Below are 25,299 nucleotides of genomic sequence, written 5' to 3' on the forward strand. Positions count from 1 at the left end.
AAGGTACACATATGACCCACAGCACCCCATGTTGGTGACCTACCTGTTGGTTGCCCCCGACTGGTCCTCCCAGTCCAAGCCTGTAGCCTCAACCCACAGGGACCAATCCCCATTGAAGTAGATTGGGCACCCGACACTGTACTGCACCTCTGCACCCTATGGCCCCAGTGCTGCCCAGTGTGAACTGTTGGTGTGGTCCTGACCCTTGCCTAGTACTCACTTCAAGTCTCCAAGATTGTTCTCGTGAGTCGTCAATAATTGCTAATTTTGCTGAATGTGTTTTCCTCCCATAGGTTAACATTGAAGAACTCTGAAAATTGCAGTGCGTGGATTTTTTAAAGTGAAAAGTATGTATGCTGAAAAACATACTTATTTTATAATGAAGTTCTTTAGTTCAAAGTACATATAAAAATTGTATTTTTCCAAATTGGCCTCAGATTTATTCTTTGTCGCTCTCATTTATTGCCTCTCTCAGTACATCAAGTGTTTAATATGGCTCATTGATAAGCTTAACTGCATGCCCACACTACCTCAAAATAGAGCAGTAGATCTGCCTACTTTTGCCTCTGCAAACCAACTGGGGATCCACTGGACTCTCTGCATGATGTACTTCTTTTTTTAGTGCACCATACACAGAGCGAGCTCTCTACCTTACTGCATTAATTTTAGTCCCAGCATTGAAGCTCTTTAATAGGTTGGGACTTGCCAACTAAATATATTGGTGAGCTGATACATATAGACATTCACAGTTTACTGGACAGTCTTCAAAGTTAACACTAATGACACGTTTGTGGTTTCTCACCCAATGATTCAATTATCTTTCTCTGGAGGTCCACTTCCTCCTCCTCTTCCTCATCCGGCATCTCTTCCTCTTCCTCCTCCTCCTCATCCTCCTCCACCTCAAACTCCACCTCTTCCTCTGCCTCCTCCTCTGCCTTCTCCTCAACCTCCTCCTCGTCCTCTGCCTCCTCCTGTGTCTCCTCCTCCTCCTGTGTCTCCTCTTTGTTCTCCATTAAAGTATATACATTTGTTTGCTGAGGTTTCATATTTTCATACCTTGGAAAGAGACAAGTGGAGATCCTATGAAATTCCCATATACTCAGAAGGTACGGGTAGGAGAGGAATCATGCACTGAGTGAGACAAATATGAAGAAATAAAAAAGAGATAATAGGGATTATTCACGCTGAGACAAATGAAGAATGGAATACCAAGGCACAATCAAAATGAGATGTATGTATATATGTATATGGTATTTCTTTAGAACAATCCTAGCCAAAAGGCAGCGGAGCGTGGCACTTGATCAAAGAAAGAATAAAGTCAATGAGGAAAAGGAGCATACAGAGATGTTGTTCCAGATCCTGGATGCATTTATGGAGAATGCTTGCTGCCTCGTGTGCTTTTAAAACATTTTTTTTTACACTTTTTAATCTGCAGTCTGATGGTGTCCTGCTGTGGGCATGCTGAGATCCACCAGAGATGATAAGCTTCTCTGCAAGATGGGGGGAGGTGGTTTGTTGGTCGTGATGTGAGATAAATAAGGATTGTTCAACCTCTAATTGTAAAGGAACAGACAAGGAGTTCACCTAGGTCAATGGAATAAACAGAGGGATCTCCCAAAGCAAAGTGTCTGACTGGGAATCTATACTGTCAAATAAAGAAAGGAGATGCACCATAGAACTAGGTCCCACCCCCACACCCTCCAACCACACCAGAAACCTGGACATCATCTTGGACACCAACCTCATCACGAGACATCCAATCAACGCTGTCACCTCCGTCTGCTTTCACATACTCAGCATGCACAGAAAAACTGTCAAATGGCTCCCTCATGACAACAGAAAGATCATCACCCAGGCCCTGATCACAAGCAGACTGGACTACAGCAACACCTTCTCCTACAGCATCTCTGTACACCTGTGGCACAAGCTGAAAACCATCCGAAAACGCCACCGTCAGACTAGTACTCAACCTTCCTTGCCATATGCACATCACACCTCACCTCCAACAACTTAACTGGCTCCCCATCCAGAAGCGCTGCCAGTTCAAATGCTCAGCTATGCCTAAAAGGCACTATACCTATGCCTAAAAGGCACTACACAACCTGTGTCCCACCTACCTCAACCACCGACCACACTTCATTCAATCAACCAGGAACCTCCACTCTGCATCACTCGCACACACACCCTGTGTCCATAGAAGCAAGACAGGAGGCAGGGATTTCTCTTACTTGGCAGCCAAATCCTGGAACAACCTCTCCCAGCACATTAGGACAGGCACTTCTCTTATGGAGTTCTGCAAGAAACTGAAAACTTGGATCTTCAACTGAACCATCTTGCATAGCCTGTACCTACTCAGCGCCTGGATACCATCATGAGTGGCAAGTCTGCGCTCTACAAATCCACATTACATTACAAAGATAAGAAAAGGACAAATAATGAATATGGTGGAGAAAATCAAACTGTCAATTCTACTGTACAACACTAAGGCCCTCATTACTGAGTGTGGTGGTCTAAAGACCGCCACAGTCGCGGTGCCGGTCGGACCGCTGCCAAAGTGGTGGTCCGACCTCCACATTACAACTGTGGCGAAAGCGCCACAGTCGTACTGTCAGCATGCCAGTTTTAGGCCGGCCGACGGCCTGGCAGCGCTGGCGGTCTTAATCTGCCAGGGGAGTTCTGCAAGCAGCGCTGCCCTGGGGATTACAACTCCTGTGTCCACCAGCTTTTGCATGGCAGTTCCACTGCCATGCAAAGTTTGATGCAGATGTGGTGCGGGGCCCTGTGGGGGCCCCTGCACTGCCCATGTATTTGGCATGGGCAGTGCAGGGGCCCCCATGGACAGCCTCATTGCGATTTTCACTGCCTGATTTACAGGCAGTGGAAAGCACGACGGGTGCTGTCGCACCGGCGTACCGCAACTTTGCGGCTGGCTCAAAACTCTTAAAAGGGCTAGCGGGCGGAAGACCCGCCACCCACCAATCTCACAATGAGGCCCTAAACGTTAATGATTTATATGATATTTAGTAAATGCAAGTAATGAAAATGTCACTTACCCAGTGTACATCTGTTCGTGGCATTAGTCGCTGCAGATTCACATGTTGAGCATAGTCCGCTGCCTGGTGTTGGGCTCGGAGTATTACAAGTTGTTTTTCTTCGAAGAAGTCTTTTTTGGTCACGGGACCGAAGGACTCCTCCCCTTTCGGCTCCATTGCGCATGGGCGTCGACTCCATCTTAGATTGTTTTCCCCGCAGAGGGTGAGGCTGGAGTTGTGTTTGCTATAAATAGTGCCCATGCAATGGAGTGAATACGTATGTACATAAAAGATTTATATTTACTTATTTACAAATGTACAAATGTTTAAGATTTAAGATTTACTTCTAAACGGCTACAGGCTTCCCGGGGAGGCGGGAGGGCACATGTGAATCTGCAGCGACTAATGCCACAAACAGATGTACACTGGGTAAGTGACATTTTCAGTTCGATGGCATATGTTGCTGCAGATACACATGTTGAGCATAGACTATAAAGCAGTTACCTCCCCTAAAAGCGGTGGTTTAGCCTGTAGGAGTTGAAGTAGTTTGGAATAATGTTCTTAGTACAGCTTGGCCCACTGTAGCTTGTTGTGCATTTAGTACATCTACACAGTAGTGTTTAGTAAATGTATGAGGCGTAGACCAGGTTGCAGCCTTACATATTTCGCTCATAGGAATGTTCCCTAGAAAGGCCATTGTAGCACCTTTCTTTCTGGTTGAGTGTGCCTTTGGTGTAATAGGCAATTCTCTCTTGGCTTTAAGATAGCATGTTTGAATACATTTGACTATCCATCTAGCAATGCCTTGTTTAGAGATTGGATTTCCTATGTGTGGTTTTTGAAAAGCTATGAACAGTTGTTTTGTTTTTCTGATTAACTTTGTTCTGTCAATGTAGTACATTAGTGCTCTTTTGGTGTCTAATGTATGTAGTGCCCTTTCAGCCACGGAATCTGGCAGTGGGAAGAACACTGGTAATTCTACTGTTTGATTTAAATGGAATGGTGAGATTACTTTTGGTAGAAATTTTGGATTTGTTCTTAGAACTATTTTATTTTTGTGTATTTGAATAAAAGGTTCTTGTATAGTAAATGCCTGTATTTCACTTACTCTTCTCAGGGATGTGATTGCAATGAGAAATGCGACTTTCCACGTTAAGTATTGCATTTCACAAGAATGCATGGGTTCAAAAGGTGGACCCATGAGTCTTGTTAAGACGATGTTAAGGTTCCATGAAGGAACTGGTGGTGTTCTTGGTGGTATAATTCTTTTTAGGCCTTCCATGAATGCTTTAATAACTGGTATTCTAAATAGAGACGATGAATGAGTAGTTTGTAGGTAAGCAGATATTGCTGCGAGGTGTATTTTTATGGATGAAAAAGCGAGGTTTGCTTTTTGCAAATGTAGTAAGTATCCCACTATGTCCCTTGTAGAGGCATGCAATGGTTGGATTTGATTGGTATGGCAGTAGCAAACAAATCTTTTCCACTTAGATGCATAGCAGTGTCTAGTGGAAGCTTTTCTAGCTTGTTTTATGACCTCCATACATTCTTGTGTGAGGTGTAAGTGTCCGAATTCTAGGATTTCAGGAGCCAAATTGCTAGATTCAATGATGCTGGGTTTGGATGCCTGATCTGTTGTTTGTGTTGTGTTAACAGATCTGGTCTGTTGGGTAGTTTGACATGCGGTACTACTGAAAGGTCTAGTAGAGTTGTATACCAAGGTTGTCTTGCCCATGTGGGTGCTATCAGTATGAGTTTGAGTTGGTTTTGACTGAGTTTGTTTACTAGATATGGAAGGAGAGGGAGAGGGGGAAAAGCGTATGCAAATATCCCTGACCAATTCATCCATAGAGCATTGCCTTGTGATTCGCGGTGTGGGTACCTGGATGCGAAGTTTTGGCATTTTGCGTTTTCTTTTGTTGCGAACAAATCTATCTGAGGTGTTCCCCAAATTTGAAAGTAATTGTTCAGAATTTGGGGGTGAATTTCCCATTCGTGGACTTGTTGGTGATCTCGCGAAAGGTTGTCTGCTAGTTGGTTTTGGATCCCTGGAATAAATTGTGCTATTAGGCGAATGTGGTTGTGAATCGCCCACTGCCATATTTTTTGTGTTAGGAGACACAATCGTGTTGAGTGTGTTCCTCCTTGTTTGTTTAAATAATACATTGTTGTCATGTTGTCTGTTTTGACAAGAATGTATTTGTGTGTTATTATGGGTTGAAAGGCTTTTAACGCTAGAAATACTGCTAACAGTTCTAGGTAATTTATATGAAATTTTGTTTGGTGTACGTCCCATTGTCCTTGTATGCTGTGGTGATTGAGGTGTGCTCCCCACCCTGTCATGGAAGCATCTGTTGTTATAACGTATTGAGGCACTGGGTCCTGAAATGTCCGCCCTTTGTTTAAATTGTTGCTGTTCCACCATAGAAGCGAGAGGTATGTTTGGCGGTCTACCAACACCAGATCTAGAAGTTGACCCTGTGCTTGTGACCATTGTGATGCTAGGCACTGTTGTAAGGGTCGCATGTGTAGTCTTGCGTTTGGGACAATGGCTATGCATGATGACATCATGCCTAGAAGTTTTAGCACAAATTTTGCTTGTATCTTTTGGTTTGGAAACATAGCACTTATTACCTTGTGGAATGCTTGAACTCTTTGTGGACTTGGAGTGGCAATTCCTTTTGATGTGTTGATAGTTGCCCCTAGATATTGTTGTGTCTGACACGGTTCGAGGTGTGACTTTGTATAGTTGATGGAGAAACCCAGTTTGTGAAGGGTTTGTATGACATATGTGGTGTCGTTTGTGCACTTTGTTATTGTGTTGGTCTTGATTAGCCAATCGTCTAGGTAAGGAAACACATGTATTTGTTGTCTCCTGATATGTGCTGCTACTACCGCTAGACATTTTGTAAATACTCTTGGCGCAGTTGTTATTCCGAATGGCAACACCTTGAATTGGTAATGTATTCCTTTGAATACGAACCTTAGGTACTTTCTGTGAGAAGGATGTATCGGTATATGAAAATACGCATCCTTTAGGTCTAATGTGGTCATGTAATCTTGCTGTTTGAGCAGTGGAATGATGTCTTGTAGCGTGACCATGTGAAAGTGGTCTGATATGATGTAGGTATTTAGTGTCCTGAGATCTAATATTGGTCGTAATGTTTTGTCTTTTTTTGGAATTAGAAAGTACAGGGAGTAAACTCCTGTGTTTTTTTGTTGGACTGGTACGAATTCTATTGCATCCTTTTGCAGTAATGCTTGAACTTCTAGTCCTAAAAGTTCTAAATGTTGTAGTGACATTTTGCGTGTTTTTGGAGGGATGTTTGGTGGGAATTTGTGGAATTCTATGCAATAGCCATGTTGGATTATTGCTAGTACCCAATTGTCTGTTGTAATCTGCTGCCAAGATTGGTAGAATTGGCTTAGTCTTCCCCCCACAGGTGTTGAGTGAAGGGGTTGTGTGACTTGAAAGTCACTGTTTAGGTGGAGGTGTTTTCGGAGTTTGGAATTTTCCCCTACTCCTTGGGAATTGACCCCCTCTATATCCCCTGAAACCTCCCCTTTGGAATGGACCCTGATAGGGTGTGGGTCTTGTTTGTTGGCCGGTGGTTTCTGTGGGTTGGCCACGAAACCCCCCTCTAAATGGAGTTTTCCTAAAAGAGCCTCTGCTCTGCGGGGAGTAGAGTGCGCCCATGGCCTTGGCCGTGTCCGTGTCCTTTTTAAGTTTTTCAATGGCTGTGTCCACTTCAGGGCCAAAAAGTTTTTTTTCGTTGAAGGGCATATTAAGGACAGCCTGCTGGATTTCAGGTTTGAACCCTGAAGTGCGGAGCCATGCGTGTCTCCTTATGGTGACAGCAGTGTTGACTGTTCTCTCTGCGGTATCGGCTGCATCCATTGAAGAGCGGATTTGATTGTTTGAGATCGTTTGTCCCTCTTCAACTATTTGCTGTGCCCTTTTTTGGTATTCCTGGGGAAGATGGTCTATGAGAAGTTGCATCTCATCCCAGTGTGCGCGGTCATATCGGGCTAGCAGCGCTTGAGAATTTGCGATGCGCCATTGGTTGGCTGCCTGTGATGCGACTCTTTTTCCTGCCGCATCAAATTTACGGCTTTCTTTGTCCGGAGGTGGGGCGTCGCCAGATGTATGTGAATTAGCTCTTTTGCGAGCTGCCCCTACTACTACCGAGTCAGGTGGTAACTGCGAAGTAATAAACACTGGGTCTGTGGGTGGTGGTTTGTATTTTTTATCCACCCTTGGGGTGATGGCTCTTGATTTTACGGGCTCCTCAAAAATTTGTTTGGCGTGCCGTAACATCCCTGGTAGCATCGGGAGACATTGATATTGGCTATGTGTAGCCGAGAGGGTGTTGAATAAAAAATCATCCTCTATAGGATCGGAATGCAGTTGGACATTGTGGAATTCTGCTGCCCTAGCCACTAATTGCGAGTATGAGGTACTGTCCTCTGGCGGTGACGGCTTTGTTGGATATGAATCAGGATCATTGTCCGGCACTGGGGTGTCGTATAAGTCCCAAGCATCTTGATCCTGATTATCCTGACTTATTGTAGTCTGCGCTGGTGAGTGCATTTGTGGCGGTGTTTGGGCCGGCGATACCTGTTGTGGTGGAGAGGGCGGAGGCGTGACTTTTTTAACCACTTTGGCTTGTGGTTGTGCGTCATCCTTGAGAAATCCGATCTTTCTTTTTCTCATTATTGGGGGAAGTGTTGATATCTTCCCTGTATCTTGTTGGATGTACAGTCTCTTTTGTGTGTAGTCTGATTCTACACTTTGGAGCTCTTGTCCAAATCTGTGCATCTGGCCACTTATTCCTTGTTCCTCTGTGTAGGAAGCAGGTGTGGAACTTTTCGGCGCCGAGAGAGAGTCTTTTTTCGGCTTCGGTACCGACAGAATTTTAGTAGGCTTCGGCAATGTGTCTCGGTGCCGATGTTTTTCGGTGCCGACCTCTTGTTTTTGTTTCTCGGAGCCGCTATCTCGGCTCCGAGGTTGCTCCATGGCGGTCCCTCAACCGGAGTCGGGTGTCTTCGCTATGAGCGTGCCCTTTTTCGGCGCCTTCAACGGCTCGCCGGTTTTATGGGTCGAGCCATGGCCTGTTGGCAGTGGCGTCCCCTGGGCTTTTGTTTTTTCAATGTTTTTTTGTTTAGACGTCTTACTCACGGTTTGTTGATGCTGTTCGACGTCGGAGTCTCCGGATTCTGAGTCCGGAACCGAGAATGTTTCTTCTTCGTCGTCGAAACGTTGTTTTGTCGGCGTGGACGCCATTTGTAGACGCCTGGCTCTTCGGTCCCGGAGTGTTTTTCTGGACCGGAAGGCTCGACAGGCCTCACAGGTATCCTCCTTGTGCTCGGGGGACAAGCACAAGTTACAGACCAAGTGCTGATCTGTATGAGGATACTTACTGTGACATTTTGGGCAGAAACGGAACGGGGTCCGTTCCATCGGCTTCGGCGTCACACGCGGTCGGGCTGACCAGGCCCCGATGGGGGATCGAAACTACCCCGAAGTCTTTCGATGATCGGTGTCGATGTAACTAACTATCCCGATACCGAACGGAACAATACCGACGCTTTCTTCCGAGATTCTGACTAACTTTCCGAACCGAAACACGGAGCGAAAAGGAACACGTCCGAACCCGACAGCGGAAAAAAACAATCTAAGATGGAGTCGACGCCCATGCGCAATGGAGCCGAAAGGGGAGGAGTCCTTCGGTCCCGTGACCAAAAAAGACTTCTTCGAAGAAAAACAACTTGTAATACTCCGAGCCCAACACCAGGCAGCGGACTATGCTCAACATGTGTATCTGCAGCAACATATGCCATCGAACATAATATACCAATGCTCTAAAAGTTAAACAGTAAAGAAAAGGTACATGTTAGAAAACTGACAAATACTCCTGTTAATAACTTATTATTTAATAGCGCATCATATCACACTTCTAAGTGCTGTAAAAGTTAGGGATACAACCCATTGTAATGATATTTAATTTCCAAATGCCAGAAGGAGGGAAGCCTGAGTCTGGAGGTCTTTAGAATACTGTATGGTTCAGCAGCAAGCATTCAACCAAGTAAGCCATACAATGAGTATTAAAATACTGCTTTATTATATACAATATGCAAATTAGGATGCAAATAGAATCCAAGAAGGGGATATTAAAGTAAACAAGAGAAAAATTAAAGAAAGAGTTAAAGAAAAAACAAAGGCAAAAGATAGACTAGAAACAAAGAAAAAGAGTGGAAATGAAGGGCAAAAAAGACAGACGTAAAAAAAGACAATCTAAACAATAAGCAAAAAGTAAGGTATGGGCCACATTAAGAGAACAGAAATTAGTACATGAAAGTAAAGGAAAAGGCAAACAACAAAAAACATAAACAAGAGGCACATAAAGGATACATTAAGATAGAATATAAACTGATAGAGGAAACTGTGAAACAATGAAGGAACATTATAAAAGGAAAAATAAACAAATGAAGGGGAAATAAATGGAAAAAAGAAAATGAATAAGACGATGGAGAAAACAAAAAAATATAGAAGAGGGCAAAATTATTTAAAAAAAAAGAAAATATAAAGAAAAAACTATGATCCTACATCTCCTCGTTTAATATCGTGTTTCCAAATAAGCATGGCAGTTTTGCTTTTCGTCTCCAAATAGAAACTTCTGAGCTATTGGAAAATGGGCTTACACAAGGGCAAAAATACATAAAGGAGGCTGCAGTATCACAGAAGTAATGTTAATGACTACTCTTTAATTTATATGATGAGCTGTCAAAGAAGATAATCGTACCTGCTCAAAACGATCTTCGCATCCTGGGGAGTGAAACAAACAGATCAACATATGACAATAGAGTTTACGTTCACAGTAAAATTAGCATTTAAAAAAGTTATTCACAAGTGTACATATTACAAATAACTATATACAAATATAAACAAACATGTTAATAATGAACACACATTTCTATTACTGACCTTCGCAGAAAAAAGCATCAATCACAGAATTACTTGATTAACCCATGAATGCATTCAATCCAATAGAGCTCTACAATATTCGTAAAGTACACCACTATAACGAAAGTGATAAATGATCCTTCCTGAAGATAAGATTAGACCAAATACATAAAGATCAGATGATTAAGTAAATTCTAAATATTGCACAATCAGTTTCCTAGCTTCTCCAGGACCCTCGGACTCAGTATGGCGTAGGGCACCTCCATCTCTGGGCACAGGAGCAGCCACTGATTGCGGTCATTAATGCATGAGGAATCTAAACCCTTCAATGCCTCTCCATGTGAACCCCTCACAATACTGCTACTTTTTTGTTCCTTAAACGTTTCCTCGTCACTCCATGACCTTGTCTAGCATGCCAAAGAAAGTCAACAGGACCGGATGCTATTAGTGTTAGAAATTGGGTCTCTAGTTGGCACAGGTATGTACCCTGTCCAAGTGGGGACCACAATCCTAGTCAGGTTAAGTCAGATACACAACTTAAATTAACCTATGATCACCTTCTGGTAGCTTGGCACAAAGCAGACAGGCTTATGTGTATGGTATTTGTGCAACACACATGCAGCAATGCAACGATAACACCACAAAAAGGACTCCAAACGGATTTGGAAAAATAGGTAGTTTTTATCTAATAAAAATCTGACCAAAACAGTACAAATCAAATTGTTATAAGAACTGTTCACTCTTTTGCAGTGCTTTAGATAAGTTACTGAATTCAAGTAATGCAGGGAGAATTGAGATATGTTTGTGTGTCTCTTAGAAATGATACGGTAAAAACCTCAGCTGCTTTTGTGTCTCTTAGAAATGATATGACAAACTCCTGTGCTGTGCTTCGCTCCAGAGAGAGATGTGCACAGGTACCCCTCTCAGCTCAGCCCCAACTCCAGACTATCAGTGGGAGGTAATCAGCCCCTTGTGTGGACTCTGGTCACTACCCTTTCAGATGGAAGTGGGAGCCCTTCCAAACCCCAGGGAGCCCTTCCTCCCCAGGAAGACCCATCAGTAAGCAGATGAATGCAGATGCAGTTGAGTATCCTGTGTTGTGGGTATCTGAAGACAATGCACAAGTGTAGCTGTCACCTAGCCCAGGCCAGATGTGTACTGGAGATAGGCTGTAGACACACAGGACAGTGAGGGCAGAGAAATGCCCACTTTTTAAAAGTGGCATTCCAAAAATAGGAATGATAAATCCAGCTTTACCAGTAAAGAGAATTTATCATGAAAATTCCAACGGTACTAAACATGAGGCAGCTACTCCTCTCAGGTCAGGAATGAAAGCTTTAAAGTATCATGAGGAATTCCCAATGCTGGCCTATGAAAGGAGCAGACCTCACAGTTATGAAAAACATCTCTGGGAGTTTTTCATTACCATCATATGAAAGGTTTAAAAGTACATGTCCTGCCTTTTACTTACATGGCACCCTGTCCTATGGGCTGTCTAGGGCCTACTTTAGGGGTGACTTATATGTAAGAAAAGAAAAGGGGAGTTTAAGACTTGGTAAGAGGTTTTAAATGCCAAGGAGTGGCAGTGAGACTACACACACAGGCTCTGCAGTAGCAAGCCTGAGACATGTTTACAGGGCTGAGTGGGTGGCGGTCAGTGCTGCAGGCCCACTAGTAGCATTTAATTTAAAGGCCCTGGGTATATGTTATACCACTTTACAAGGGACTTACATGCAAATTAAATACGCCGACTGTGGATACACCAATGTTACCATGTTTAGGGGAGAAGCACATGCACTTTAGCACTGGTTAGCAGTAAAGGTCTCAGAGTCATAAGGTCATCAAAAAGTTACAGCAACAAAACAGGCACGAAAAGGCAACTATGTCTGGGGCAAGACCACCTTAAGGATACCTGGTCTACCAATTACCACAATCAATGCCTCTTTGAGAAAAGGCATTGTGCTAAAAGCAATAAAATGAGTAAGGGTGGCATAACTTCTTAGACAAACTAAACTAGATGCCCCATCCAACATAAACACATTCTTTCGCGAAGACAGTCCACTGAGCCTCCGTGGTGGTCAGTCAAGGTCCCTGTAATGATACATGTGGCTGCCTGACTTCATTCTGCAGTGCAGGAGCCCTGGCAGTAGAGCTGCCAGATTCTGAAGAGGGTGGACCACTGGTGTAACCAGGGTGGAGACTAATCTGTCTCTGCCATAGTTATACCCCTCCGATGGTCCGAAAGACTAAGGGCCGTCAGAGACTGACCTCTAGATTTGAATCTAATTTAGATGGCCCAATGTACAGGTCAGTTTTCATGGCCCGTCACTGACAGGGAAACCCTGGCAGTAAGGGGCAGTGAAAACTGCTCTATGCTTACCTCACCATCTAATAGAATTCCCATGGTGAGGGGAGCATTTTTTTCCCCAAAAAGAAAATTCCATCTCAGGAAAAAACAGACAAATAAGTCTGACAGATTTTGATGGAGCCACAAATCAAACTTTAATTGTAAAAAGCACTCACAGGAACTGCAGTGACAGCGGGTCCTGCAAATGCTTGTTAAATGACCGCCTGTTTGGCGATAATGTCTTAATTTGGTAGGCAGATTACCCTCCGCCTGGCGGACATTAAGTCCTCCGCCAGGTTGAAGGAGAACACGCTGGCCCTCATTCTGACCCTGGCGGTCGGTGATAAAGCGGCGGCCAAGCCGCTAACAGGCCGGCGGTCTAAAATATGCAATTCTGACCCTGGCGGGAACCGCCAACACAGCCCGCCAACTTAACACTCCGACCGCCACAGCGGTACAAACAAACAGCGCGGCGGTTCCCGCCAACAGCCCGGCGGCAGACAATGTACCGCCCACCCTATTACGACCCACCAATCTGCCACCTTTTCCGGGGCGGGAGCACCGCCGATAAGAACACGGCGGAAACAGACTACGAACGGGAAAACGCTCACCTCTACGCACTCCACGCGAGATTCCGGCAGTATGGAGCCAGAGTTGCAGGTCATCCCCGCACTCCTATTCCTGCTCATATACCAGGAGCACGCCCGGCGGCGCGGAAGACATCGGTGAGTACTGCACCTACGACACAGGGGAGGGAAAAGATTCCCGGCACACACCCACCCACCCACACCCACTACAACACACACATCAATGCATTCCCACAGATCACTGTCACAACCCACAAACCACCCCCCTCCGAAATAATGCAAAGACCAAAAGAAGAGATCATAAACGGGCAGATATATTGAAATATGTACACCAGTAATCCCAATAAATAAATAAACTATGTACAAAATATATACAGCTACTAAATGTAGTCCAACCACTGTCCGTGGATCACAGGGGTCCTGTGCAAAGGGGCAAGGCCCAGTCCCACGACAAGAACTCCACGGAGAGAACACTGCAGGGGCATCAGAAAGAAAATAGGACAGGCACCTCAGGGGGAAGGGAAGGGGGGGCACCTCAGCCACTTGAGTACACGACGCCAGATCCACGAGGGGACTCCATGACCACTGGCCCATCCTGGGGAGAGCAAAGCCACAGTCCAAACAGTCCATACAGTGGGTGGCCTGCCCACTGGGCCATCCTGGGGAGAGCAAAGCCACAGTCCAAACAGTCCATACAGTGGGTGGCCTGCCCACTGGGCCATCCTGGGGAGAGCAAAGCCACAGTCCATACAGTCCATACAGTGGGTGGCCTGCCCACTGGGCCATCCTGGGGAGAGCAAAGCCACAGTCCATACAGTCCATACAGTGGGTGGCCTGCCCACTGGGCCATCCTGGGGAGAGCAAAGCCACAGTCCATACAGTCCATAACAGACCCCACTGCCACTGGAGGAGGCAAGTTGGCCAGAGGACATCCTGCAGCCCTGCCCGAGATAGATCCTGCCCTGCCACGTCTGCCAAAGGGCCAGCGGTTCTTGCCCTGAAGGGCCCAGTTCAGCGGTTCTTGAGACGGCGGGCCCAGTTCAGCGGTTCTTGAGACGGCGGGGCCCAGTTCAGCGCTCCTTGCCTTGAAGGGCCCAGTTCAGCGGTTCTTGAGACGGCGGGGCCCAGCGGAGCGGTGCGTGAGACGGCGGGGCCCAGCGGAGCGGTGCTTGAGACGGCGGGGCCCAGTTCAGCGCTCCTTGCCTTGAAGGGCCCAGTTCAGCGGTTCTTGCCCTGAAGGGCCCAGTTCAGCGGTTCTTGAGACGGCGGGCCCAGTTCAGCGGTTCTTGCCCTGAAGGGCCCAGTTCAGCGGTTCTTGAGACGGCGGGGCCCAGCGGAGCGGTGCTTGAGACGGCGGGGCCCAGTTCAGCGCTCCTTGCCTTGAAGGGCCCAGTTCAGCGGTTCTTGCCCTGAAGGGCCCAGTTCAGCGGTTCTTGAGACGGCGGGGCCCAGTTCAGCGGTTCTTGAGACGGCGGGGCCCAGTTCAGCGGTTCTTGAGACGGCGGGGCCCAGTTCAGCGGTTCTTGAGACGGCGGGGCCAGTTCAGCGGTTCTTGAGACGGCGGGGCCCAGCGGAGCGGTGCGTGAGACGGCGGGGCCCAGCGGAGCGGTGCTTGAGACGGCGGGGCCCAGTTCAGCGCTCCTTGCCTTGAAGGGCCCAGTTCAGCGGTTCTTGCCCTGAAGGGCCCAGTTCAGCGGTTCTTGAGACGGCGGGGCCCAGTTCAGCGGTTCTTGAGACGGCGGGGCCCAGTTCAGCGGTTCTTGCCCTGAAGGGCCCAGTTCAGCGGTTCTTGCCCTGAAGGGCCCAGTTCAGCGGTTCTTGAGACGGCGGGGCCCAGTTCAGCGGTTCTTGAGACGGCGGGGCCCAGTTCAGCGCTCCTTGCCTTGAAGGGCCCAGTTCAGCGGTTCTTGCCCTGAAGGGCCCAGTTCAGCGGTTCTTGAGACGGCGGGGCCCAGTTCAGCGGTTCTTGAGACGGCGGGGCCCAGTTCAGCGGTTCTTGCCCTGAAGGGCCCAGTTCAGCGGTTCTTGAGACGGCGAGGCCCAGTTCAGCGGTTCTTGAGACGGCGGGGCCCAGCGGAGCGGTGCGTGAGACGGCGGGGCCCAGCGGAGCGGTGCTTGAGACGGCGGGGCCCAGTTCAGCGCTCCTTGCCTTGAAGGGCCCAGTTCAGCGGTTCTTGCCCTGAAGGGCCCAGTTCAGCGGTTCTTGAGACGGCGGGGCCCAGTTCAGCGGTTCTTGAGACGGCGGGGCCCAGTTCAGCGGTTCTTGCCCTGAAGGGCCCAGTTCAGCGGTTCTTGAGACGGCGGGGCCCAGTTCAGCGGTTCTTGAGACGGCGGCCGGTCTATGGCCAACTGCTAATTGCCTGGTGGTGCCCTCCTGGGCAGCGGGGATGGTGCTCCTTCACTGCCCACCTGGGCTGTGGGTGGTGGGGCCCTCCTGGCCAGCTGGGCTGGGTCCTCCCTGGGCAGCGGCTATGGGGGTGGTGGGCTCTCCCGGGGCAGCTGTGCCGGTTCCTCCCGGGGCAGCGGCTATGGGGGTTGTGGGCTCCTCCTGGGCAGCAGGCCTGCTGCCTGACCTCTCCGACTTGCTGCCCTTGCCCTCCTTAGTCGTGGGCCTGTGGCCCTTTCCTCCCTTTGGAGCTGTGGCTGGTGACTGTCTCTGGGTGGTGTCCGGGGGGGATGTAGAAGGCGGGTTCCTGCGGCGCCCCTTCCGCCTTCTGCTCCTCTTCCCAGGGGGTGGGCTGGCTGTCCCCTTGCTGCTGGGCGAAGATCCAGACATGCGGGCTGGCGGGCTCCAATACCCCTGCACCCTTGTCAAGGGGGCTGCAGGGCTGGTGGTGGCTGAGGTGCTCTTCTTACCCCGACGAGAAGGAGGGGGGGGGCTCAGGGTCAGGAAAGAAGTTAGTAGTGGCGAGGAAGAGCTTCTTGGGACAATGGAGAGTGGTAGGTACAGTGGGAATGGGAGTGGAGGGAGAGGATGTGGTTGTAGGTGAGTCACGTTTGCTGTCTTTGGGTGCAGGTGCAGGAGGGATAGGCTGTCGTGAGGTGGATGGCTGTTGGGTGGGTGGGTGGCTGCGTTTGTGTGGTGTGGAAGAGGGGGTGACAGACACAGTGGGAGAGGACACAGGGGACGTGTAAATGGCAGTGGGGGTGGTGACTGCACGTGTGCGGACTGGAGTGGAGGGTGTGCTGGTGATGGAAACACTGGCTGATGGTGAGGTGAATGGAGGTGTGAGTGTAGACGTCACAGGGAGGGAGGAGGGAGACGAGGAGGTGGGGGTCACAGAGGTGGTAGTGACTGTTGGCATGTCTGCATCGGAATGTTGCGTGTGTGAATGTCTGCGTGATCTGTGGTGCTTATGTTTGGATGAGCTTCTCTTGGGTGTTGAGGTGTGTGCAGGCTGGTCTGATGGTGTGGGTGGGACAGGCAGAGGAACAGGAGACTGGGAGGAGGGAGTTAGTAGAGGCAGGCAGGACACAGGGACAATGGCTGCCGTCAGTGCTGAGGCCAGAGCCTGGAACGATCGCTGATGGGCAGCCTGACCCGAATGAATGCCCTCCAGGTACGCATTGCTGCGATGAACCTCCCTCTCCACCCCCTGGATGGCATTCAAAAGGGTAGTCTGCCCAACAATGAGCGTTCGGAGGAGGTCAATGACCTCCTCACTGAGGGCAGCGGGGGTAACAGGGGCAGGGCCTGAGGTGCCTGGGGCGAAGGAGATGCCCGGCTTCCTGGCAGAGCGGGCACGGGGCGAACGCTGAGGGGCTGCTGGGAGGGCGGAGATGGTGCGCTGGGTGGCGGCTGTACCTGTAATGGCGGGGGGCACGGATGGTGCCACCCCCGCAAGGGAGCCCCCTTCCGAGGACGTGTCCGTGTCGCTGCAGGGTCCAGTCGTCCCCGTCGTGGAGCTCCCCTCGCCCTCCGTCTCACTGGTCCAGTCTGACTCTGTGGCATGGCCCTCCTGGGCCATGTGAGATGCAGCTCCCTCCTGCCCCGATGCCACTTCTCCTCCGCCTGATGATGCTGATGCACACAAGCACAGAAAGACAAACAAAAAGGGGGGGGGAGAGAGAAATAAAGGGATATTGAGTACATGGATCTCCGGTACAGTTAGCGGACATGACAGACACAGATGCCCCCTGCACTAAGTTGCGCACTTGGGGTACGCTACGCATTCCGTGGAACATGCCCTACACGCCTAGAGTTGACAACTGCACCCATGGATGACACGGCCCAGGGATGGCTGTACTGACAAACTACTGAGGGTGGTGGCTGGGGACACAGGGGCTTACGGGGGTGCCCAGCCTACAGATATCGCCCTGGCCTAGGGGGACCCCCAGCCCTCCTCCCCCACCCAGACACCTCCACTGCGCGACAACAGAGTAGATAATGCTTGTACTCACCCCCTTGTGTCTGCTGTGCTGCCCTCACGCGCCCATCCAATTCAGGGTAGGCCACCGCCAGGATCCGGAACATCAGGGGGCTCAGTTGACGGGCAGGCACCCCGCCTACGTTGGGAGGCCATCCCCAGCAGAGACTCGGCGGTCTTCTTGGTCCCGCGGCGGATGTCCTCCCACCTCTTGCGGCAGTGGGTGCCCCGTCGATGGTGGACCCCCAGGGCCCGGACTTCCTTGGCGATGGCACGCCAAATCCCGATCTTCTCATGGGCGCGGACCTATGTGACACGTACAGGGAGGGAGAAATACCACGTTCAAGTTTCTCAGCATTTTCCTTTCCAGTGGCCCAACGCCCCCCATCCCCGCCAGGCCCCCCGCCATGCCCCCCATCCCCGCCAGGCCCCCCGCCAGGCCCCCCGCCATGCCCAACATGCCCCCCATCCCAGCCAGGCCCCCCGCCAGGCCCAACATGCCCCCCATCCCCGCCAGGCCCCCCGCCAGGCCCAACATGCCCCCCATCCCCGCCAGGCCCCCCGCCATGCCCCCGCCAGGCCCAACATGCCCCCCATCCCCGCCAGGCCCCCCGCTATGCCCCCCGCCAGGCCCAACATGCCCCCCATCCCCGCCAGGCCCCCCGCCAGGCCCCCAAGCCAGCCAGTGGCCCCAAATCCATATTGAATTAAACTCACTTGTTGGTCTGGAGGACCGTAGAGTAGCGCATACTGGGGGAGGACCCCATCCACAAGTTTCTCCAACTCCTCTCCAGTGAAGGCAGGGGCCCTTTCCCCAGGCGCAGCAGCCATTGTCCCTTCCAGACCGAGGTCACAGCAACACTTGCAGTATAGGTCCTCTCCTGTGAAAGTTCAAGTCGCAAGTGGATAAGTAGATAGAAAATGGCGGTCACGTCCGCGGCGGTGCGTACCGCGGCGGTGCGTCCCGCCACCGCCGGCGCCCTTCGCCATTGGCTCCTGAAACCCATAGGCTTCAATGTTAACCAATGCGGCTTCGCGCCGCGGTCTTCGCCCGCCGCCCGCCGCGGTGTGCCACGCCAGCGCATTGACCTCACATCCCATTGTCACACTTCACAGGTCAGGCAGCCGCCATTTCCAGGGCCCACATGGCTCAATTTCAACTGCGTCACACAGGCCTAGGCCTTGCATAGCCACTCAGACACGCCATTCACTGCATAGAGAATCGTATACTGTGCTAGCTGTGAGTACGTACCTGTGGGTTGCTTGACTGTGTGCTCCATGTTGTCCTTCCTAGGCACCGTCCGCTGGGTTGGGCGAGGAGACGGATGAATCCTCCCGTGTACCGACCGCTGGTGGACCTGTCGACAATGGAAGAACGCCACATTATCCTGACCTACCGTCTTAACCGTGCCACTATCCATGAACTGTGTGCCCAGCTGGAGCCCGACCTGATGTCCCCCATCCGCCAACCCACAGGGATTCCCCCTCTGGTGCAGGTCATGTCAGTACTCCATTTCTTGGCAAGTGGGTCATTTCAGACAACCGTGGGAATTGCTTCTGGGATGTCTCAGCCCATGTTTTCGAAGGTGTTATCCAGAGTGTTGTCTGCCCTGATGAAATCCGTGAGGAACTACATCATTTTCCCTGAGGTGGGCGAATTGGCTACAGTGAAGGGTGATTTCTACGCCCTTGGACATATTCCCAACGTAATTGGTGCCATTGATGGGACCCATGTGGCTTTGGTTCCCCCAAGAGACAGGGAGCAGGTGTACAGGAACAGAAAAAATTACCATTCAATGAACATCCAGGTGGTGTGTTTGGCTGACCAGTACATCTCGCATGTAAATGCCAAATTCCCAGGGTCAGTGCATGACGCCTACATCCTCAGAATAGCAGCATCCCTTACGTGATGGAACAGCTACAGAGACACCGTGTATGGCTAGTGGGGGACTCTGGGTACCCCAACCTGTCGTGGCTACTGACCCCAGTAAGGAATCCCCGGACCAGGGCAGAGGAACGGTACAATGAGGCCCATGGGCGTACTAGGAGGGTGATCGAACGCACCTTTGGCCTCCTAAAGGCCAGGTTTCGGTGCCTGCATATGACAGGTGGATCCCTAATGTACTCACCTAAGAAGGTGTGTCACATCATCGTGGCCTGCTGCATGCTTCACAACCTGGCTTTGCGCCGCCAGGTGCCTTTCCTGCAGGAGGATGGTCGAGACGGTGGTGTTGTGGCAGCGGTGGAACCTGAGGAGAGTGACGAGGAGGAAGACGACGGGGCTGAAACAGACAACAGGGACAGAATCATTGAACAGTACTTCCAATAGGACACAGGTAACATTTCAAAGATAATTTAGTAAATGTTAACTACTCTCCAGCATCTCTGCTGCCTGTCTATTTGCCCCAGTGTATGATGACTGAGTTTTGGCTTTTCCCTCCCTATTTCAGATCTGGGGTCCCCACTACGAGTCCTGTGCTTCGTTTCCCCATGGACTACAGCTTTGTGGCAGCTGTTTGTTGACTTCACCATGTACAAGGACATATTTGCACTGTCATGTCAATTACAATCTATTGAAATCACAGCCAGACTCCAGATATTTTGGTGCAAAATAGGTGTTTATTTAAGTGCTCAAAATGGGATGGGTGGTTTCAAGTGGGTGGGGGCTATGGTGAAGGAATGTCCATGGCAGAGTCCAGAGTAACAGTCACACAGGTGCATTGTCCAGAGGCCTGTGGAGAGATGGAGCATGGGCAGTTCAAGGATGGACAGGGTGACTATGTGGGACAGTGGGATGACATCAGGTGGTATCCATTGCTGGCGGGGGTCTTGACATCCTACTCTGTCTTCTTGCGAGATCTCAGGGCCCTCTTGCGGGGTGGTTCTTCTCCTGCAGGAGGTGGGGGTCTGGTGGGCTGCTGCTGTGCGGGGGCCTCCTGTCCACTAGCGCCGGCGGAGGTGGTTGGCTGTTCTTGGTCCAGGCTAGTGGCAGGGGCCCTTGGGTGTTGTTCAGTGTCCGCCCTGTTGTTGACGAGGTCCTGCAGCAGCCCTACCATGGTAACCAGGGTGGTGTTGATGGCTCTGATGTCCTCCCTGTACCCCCGATAGTGTTCCTCCTGCAGCACCTGGATCTCCTGGAACCGGGCCAGTACCGTCGCCATCGTCTCCTGGGAGCGGTTGTATGCTCCCATGATGGTGGTGAGGACCTCGTGGAGAGTGGGTTCCCTGGGCCTCTCCTCCCCCCCCTGTCGCACAGCTGCCCTCCGAGTTCCCCTGTTTCCCTGGGCCTCTGCCCCCTGGCCGGTGTGCCCACTACCACTGCCCCCAGGTCCCTGTTGTTGTTGGGGTGGTGGGTTATCCTGGGTGCCCTGTAGTGGTAGACACACCGCAGATTGATGCGCCCTGGAGACAGAGGCATGGGCCCGCTGGGTGGGAGCTGTGCTGGTGTTCCCAGAGGGGTTTGGGTCTGTAGTGGCCTGGGCCTGTGTGAGGGGAACCGACTGTCCAGAGGTCCCCGATGGTCCGGGCTGGTCATCGGTGTCCAGGTCGACAGAGCTGCTGTCATCGCTGACGGCTTCTTGGGTGGGGGGTGTGGAGAATTCTGGCCCCTCCGCCGCGGTGTGTTGACGGTCGGGTCCTGCAGGGGTATAGAGGTATGGTTATAGTTTCAATGTGTGGCATATGGGTGTATCTGTGGGTTCTCGTGTCCCCAAGTGCTGGCATTCGTGTGTGGGGGCTTTGGTGAGGGTGGCTTGTGGGGGGGATGTGTATATGCATTGGGCATGCTTTGGTGATGGGTGTCCATGCTTAGTGGACGCATGCAGGCCTAGGTTTTGGGATGTGTGGGTTGTGATGGTGAGACATTGGCGGGGAATAGGTGTGCTGGGGGTGGGGGTGAGGATGGTGGTGGGGGTGAGGATGGTGGTGGGGGTGAGGGTGGGGGTGACGATGGGGGTGGGGGTGAGGGTGGGGTTCGAGGATGGGGGTGAGGTTTGGGGTCTGATTTGGCATGCAGGTGGGGGGGAAGCAGTATTGAAGCTTCAACTTACCAGTATCCATTCCTCCGCCGACTCCTGCGAGGCCGTCAGGATGCAGGATGTTCAAGACTTCCTCCTCCCATGATGTGAATTGTGGGGGTTGAGGTGGGGGTCCTCCGCCAGTCTTCTGCACGGCGATGTTGTGCCTGGATACCATGGAACGCACCTTCCCCCGTAGGTCGTTCCATCGCTTCCTGATGTCTTCCCGATTTCTGGGGTGCTGTCCCACTGCGTTGACCCTGTCGACAATCCTCTGCCATAGCTCCGTCCTCCGGGCAATGCTGGTGTATTGTATCTGTGTGCCGAACAGCTGGGGCTCTACCCGAACGATTTCCTCCACCATGACCCTGAGTTCTTCGTCTGTGAAGCGGGGTTGTCTTTGGGGTGCCATGGGGTGGTGTGTATGATGTGTGGGGTGGAGTATGTGTATTTAAGTGAGTTGAGTGTGGTGGTGTGTGTTGTTTTGTGTGTGGATAGTGTGTGGGTGATGGTGTTGAGTGGCTGTGGCTGTTATTTTTTGGATGCTGGTGTCTCGCTCTTGCCTTCTTGACGAATTTTTTAGCGTAGGGGTTTGTGGGTGATGTGGGTGTGTGTTTTATATTGTATTGTGTGTGTGGGAGTGGTGTGTGTATGTGTATCAGGTGTGTGGGATTCAAATCGTCCAATGTGGCTGAGTTTTGTTCGTTTGTGTGTATTCTGACCGCGGCGGTGTGTCCCGCCAATGGAATACCGCGTTTGAATGACCGCCGCGTGGATTCGTGGGTCGTAATGGGATGGGCGTATTTCTGTTGGCGTGACGGTGGAGGTTTGGTCACCTCCACCTTTCCACCGACCGCTGGTCTGGCGGTCTGTTGTGGCGGTCGGATTTTCGGAGGTTTGCCTTCTGCGGGTCAGAATGACCGTGGCGGGTTTCCGCGACCGCGGCGGGATTATGGAGGATTTCTGACCGGCGGTAGGCGCCTTTTACCGCCGAGGTCAGAATGACCCCCTCTGTCTGCCAAAACGTAAATCGGACCAAGAGTTTCATTATCTGGAGATATGGGTTGTTTAAAGATATACCAGATAACAAATTAGGTGCATAAAATTGCTAATGACTTCCTCTCATCTTCAGAATGCAATGCTCCTCCAGTTGAAGACAGTGCCTAGCTGTGTTACAAGTCAGAGTGTCGATATCCTGTGTCTCTGTTTTATCTCTTATCCAAATTCCTTTTCCCTGGGTTTACTTGTTACCAATTTATTACTTTGTGTATATTTTGTAGTGGGTTCAGAGAGTTACGGAAGCATACATCGCTCCCGCTAGGTCTGGCTTACAATATTTGTACGTCTGACACTAATGAAGGTATGCTGAGCTTCTTGTGCTGTAGATTTATAATCTTTTCTAACCTTCAATAACTCCACATCCTGCTGCTGACACTTCAATTCTATCTCAGTAATCCAGCTTCTTAGGACAAATTGCTGTTCTTCTAATTCCGTTACTGTTTCTTTGATGCTCTGCAGACTTTTCTTCTCTTCCTCCTCCAGGTTGCTGAGGTGACGAGATTTCTCCTTCTCCAGAAACGTCTGGAGCTCCTCAAACTCATTAGTGATTTGCTCTCTCTGGCTCTTGAACTTAGCCTGCAACATAAAAATAAATCATATATTCACAATGCTACCACCTCAGAAATATGTAATACATTTATAAAGTGACTCTGGGACTGACATTGGTTTTCTTGTCAGTCACTGGGTGATTGAGGGCCATCATGTATGTCATACCGGAGACAGGGGTGTCCGGTAGGACAGCAACTGCCTCACATGGACATCTCCTGTACTACTATTTGATGTCTTTCTAGAACAAAGGCATCATTTTGTTGTCTGTGAGAGAACAGAAGGACTGTATTTCAAGCTTTATTAGAAATGTTTATGGGTAAGATGCAATTGTATCCTAGAACTAACCCTTTGTCTTGAATTGCACTGTGCCTACACGGGGATGCTGATCTTAAGGTGCGGTAAGTTGCTTATCTGGCAAAGAGGTTCAGATCATGGTGGACACTGCAGCTTTGTAGCTGATAAAACGCCTTTAGCTTAAGCCTCCCCTACATGGGAGGATGGAAGACAGATGTGGTGCCATGGCTGGAAACAGCAGATGTATTTACAGAGAAGTGTACTCCATATGTAACTTATGATGGCATTTGAGAGCCCCAAGTGCAATGGAGGAGAGACTGTAAGCCACAATTAATGTGACACTGCTTGGAAGCAGAGAAGGGGGTAATATTTTAGTGACTTCAGTTTGTGAAGGAAAGGTCTTGGTCAATTGAAATCCCATGATTTGGCATTGAACTGGAGTTGGTTCTGAAAGTCTGGTGAGAGATTTCTATCCATAGACTGTCTGAAGCAATGGCAATCTGGTTCATCCAACAAGAGTACGAATACTGGAAAAGGGAAAAGTCCTTTTAGGGCGAAGTACACTTGGCTTTCATCAACATACATCAAGGTCAGTTGTACTGCTCTTGATACACACTTTACAATACATGATAAATACATTACAAGATAAAAACTGGCTCTAGACTGCTATCGGTTTCCTGAAAACCGCACAGCCCATGAGTTTGCACACATCCATGCCTGGCAACACATCAGTGATATCACAGCAAAGAAAATATTTCTAACTACATGGGCGACAGTATGAATTCTCAGTCTAAACGTCCATGTACAATTCTATGCAGTAGAAAAACCCTGAGCTCATGCTATGTGAAGCAAGCAGTAACTAACCTAAAAGGTCCTGCACTTTAAAAGAGGGTGTGTGTGCTTTATTCATACTCAGCTTACAATACAGCACTTCAGGTTCCATATCAAGGAGCGTAACCCACAGCGGGGAGGAGTCTCCTTATTATTTAAGGTTGAACATCCCACTCCTTCCCCTGCACCATCTTCGGTCTTACTCCTGCAGGGAGCATCCCAGGCAGTGCCTACTCTCACCTCTACCCCTCGCTGCTGCATTCCAAAGTCAGAGAATACACAAGAGAATAGTTGTGTTTTATGCAGCTACTGCTTGCCATTCCTAGTCCTATTGCTGTACTGCTGGAATACAACGTCTTCATGTGTAAAACTCTGAAGCCTCTGGAAGTATAGCTTTCACAAAGTAAGGGTGGGCTACACTATATATTGTATGTGTGTGCCTAAAGACTGTACATCTTGCCTCTGGTCCAAATGTACCATATTTAACTTTGCCACCGTCGGACTAGACCTGTGAGAAGCAGCATAAAAGGTGCAAGTGAAAGCTAGTCAGATAGCTGGCATAGGTCAGTCCTCTGAGTCCTGGCTGCACTACACAGTGAGTGTGATACCCTCTGAGGGGAAGGCAGGCTTGTGGGTGGGACAGAGCAACAAGATAATACTGAGGTGGTTGTAACTTTAAACCTAACCCTCCAACCCCTTCAAAGGCAAGCAGCTAAGAACAGACATTGAACCATATGCCGCACAGCACCTGATAGAAATGACCATCTTTGGTATGGTATACGTACAGATTTTATTAAAATACTGAAGGCTACTATTATGCTTTCTTTTCTTGTATTTATTTAAATGGCAACCAAGATAAACTAAAGTTCCCATCATACTTACAGAAAAAAAAACTACAGTATGCAATCACAAAAGCAAAAATGCAATTATATAGAAGCAACCCTAAAATCTTTTGACTGGGAGCAACAAGTCCTATTTTCTTTCTGGGTACAGTGAAGATAAGTACTTTATCATCCTTTATTTCCTAATATAATTTGTGTTTATATTTCCGTTTAAATTTATATTTGTGCTGTGGTTTGTTTAATAGATATTTTACCTGACTTTACCACTTGCTTAGTGCAGTCCAAATGTCACTTACGCACTTGCTGAGAGAGATTCTGCTCATGAGCCTTACTGAGCCACACACTTGCTCCTTTGCACCCACTCCTCAGCATGCTGCAGCCCTTCAATATCTCTCTTCCTCTGCAATGTGT

At 49.7% G+C, this 25,299-nt stretch overlaps 1 protein-coding gene across 5 annotated transcripts in view; it reads right to left on the reverse strand.

The window, feature by feature from the left end:
- The window catches only part of LOC138299224 (E3 ubiquitin-protein ligase TRIM39-like), a 183,561-nt gene that overhangs the window by 133,189 nt on the left and 25,073 nt on the right, over positions 1–25,299 (reverse strand). For 4 of the 5 annotated variants that reach the window (XM_069237350.1, XM_069237354.1, XM_069237352.1 and 1 more), the window contains exons 3-5: positions 22,718–22,948; positions 9,836–9,858; positions 803–1,056 (exon numbers count right to left, since the gene is read on the reverse strand). In XM_069237350.1, coding sequence (XP_069093451.1) covers positions 803–1,056; positions 9,836–9,858; positions 22,718–22,948 — 508 coding nt within the window. The remainder of the gene's footprint in view (positions 1–802; positions 1,057–9,835; positions 9,859–22,717; positions 22,949–25,299) is intronic. The other variant, XM_069237351.1, reaches the window with a different exon arrangement.

Source organism: Pleurodeles waltl, chromosome 6 (genome assembly GCF_031143425.1).
Source record: "Pleurodeles waltl isolate 20211129_DDA chromosome 6, aPleWal1.hap1.20221129, whole genome shotgun sequence".
NCBI lineage: Eukaryota > Metazoa > Chordata > Amphibia > Caudata > Salamandridae > Pleurodeles > Pleurodeles waltl.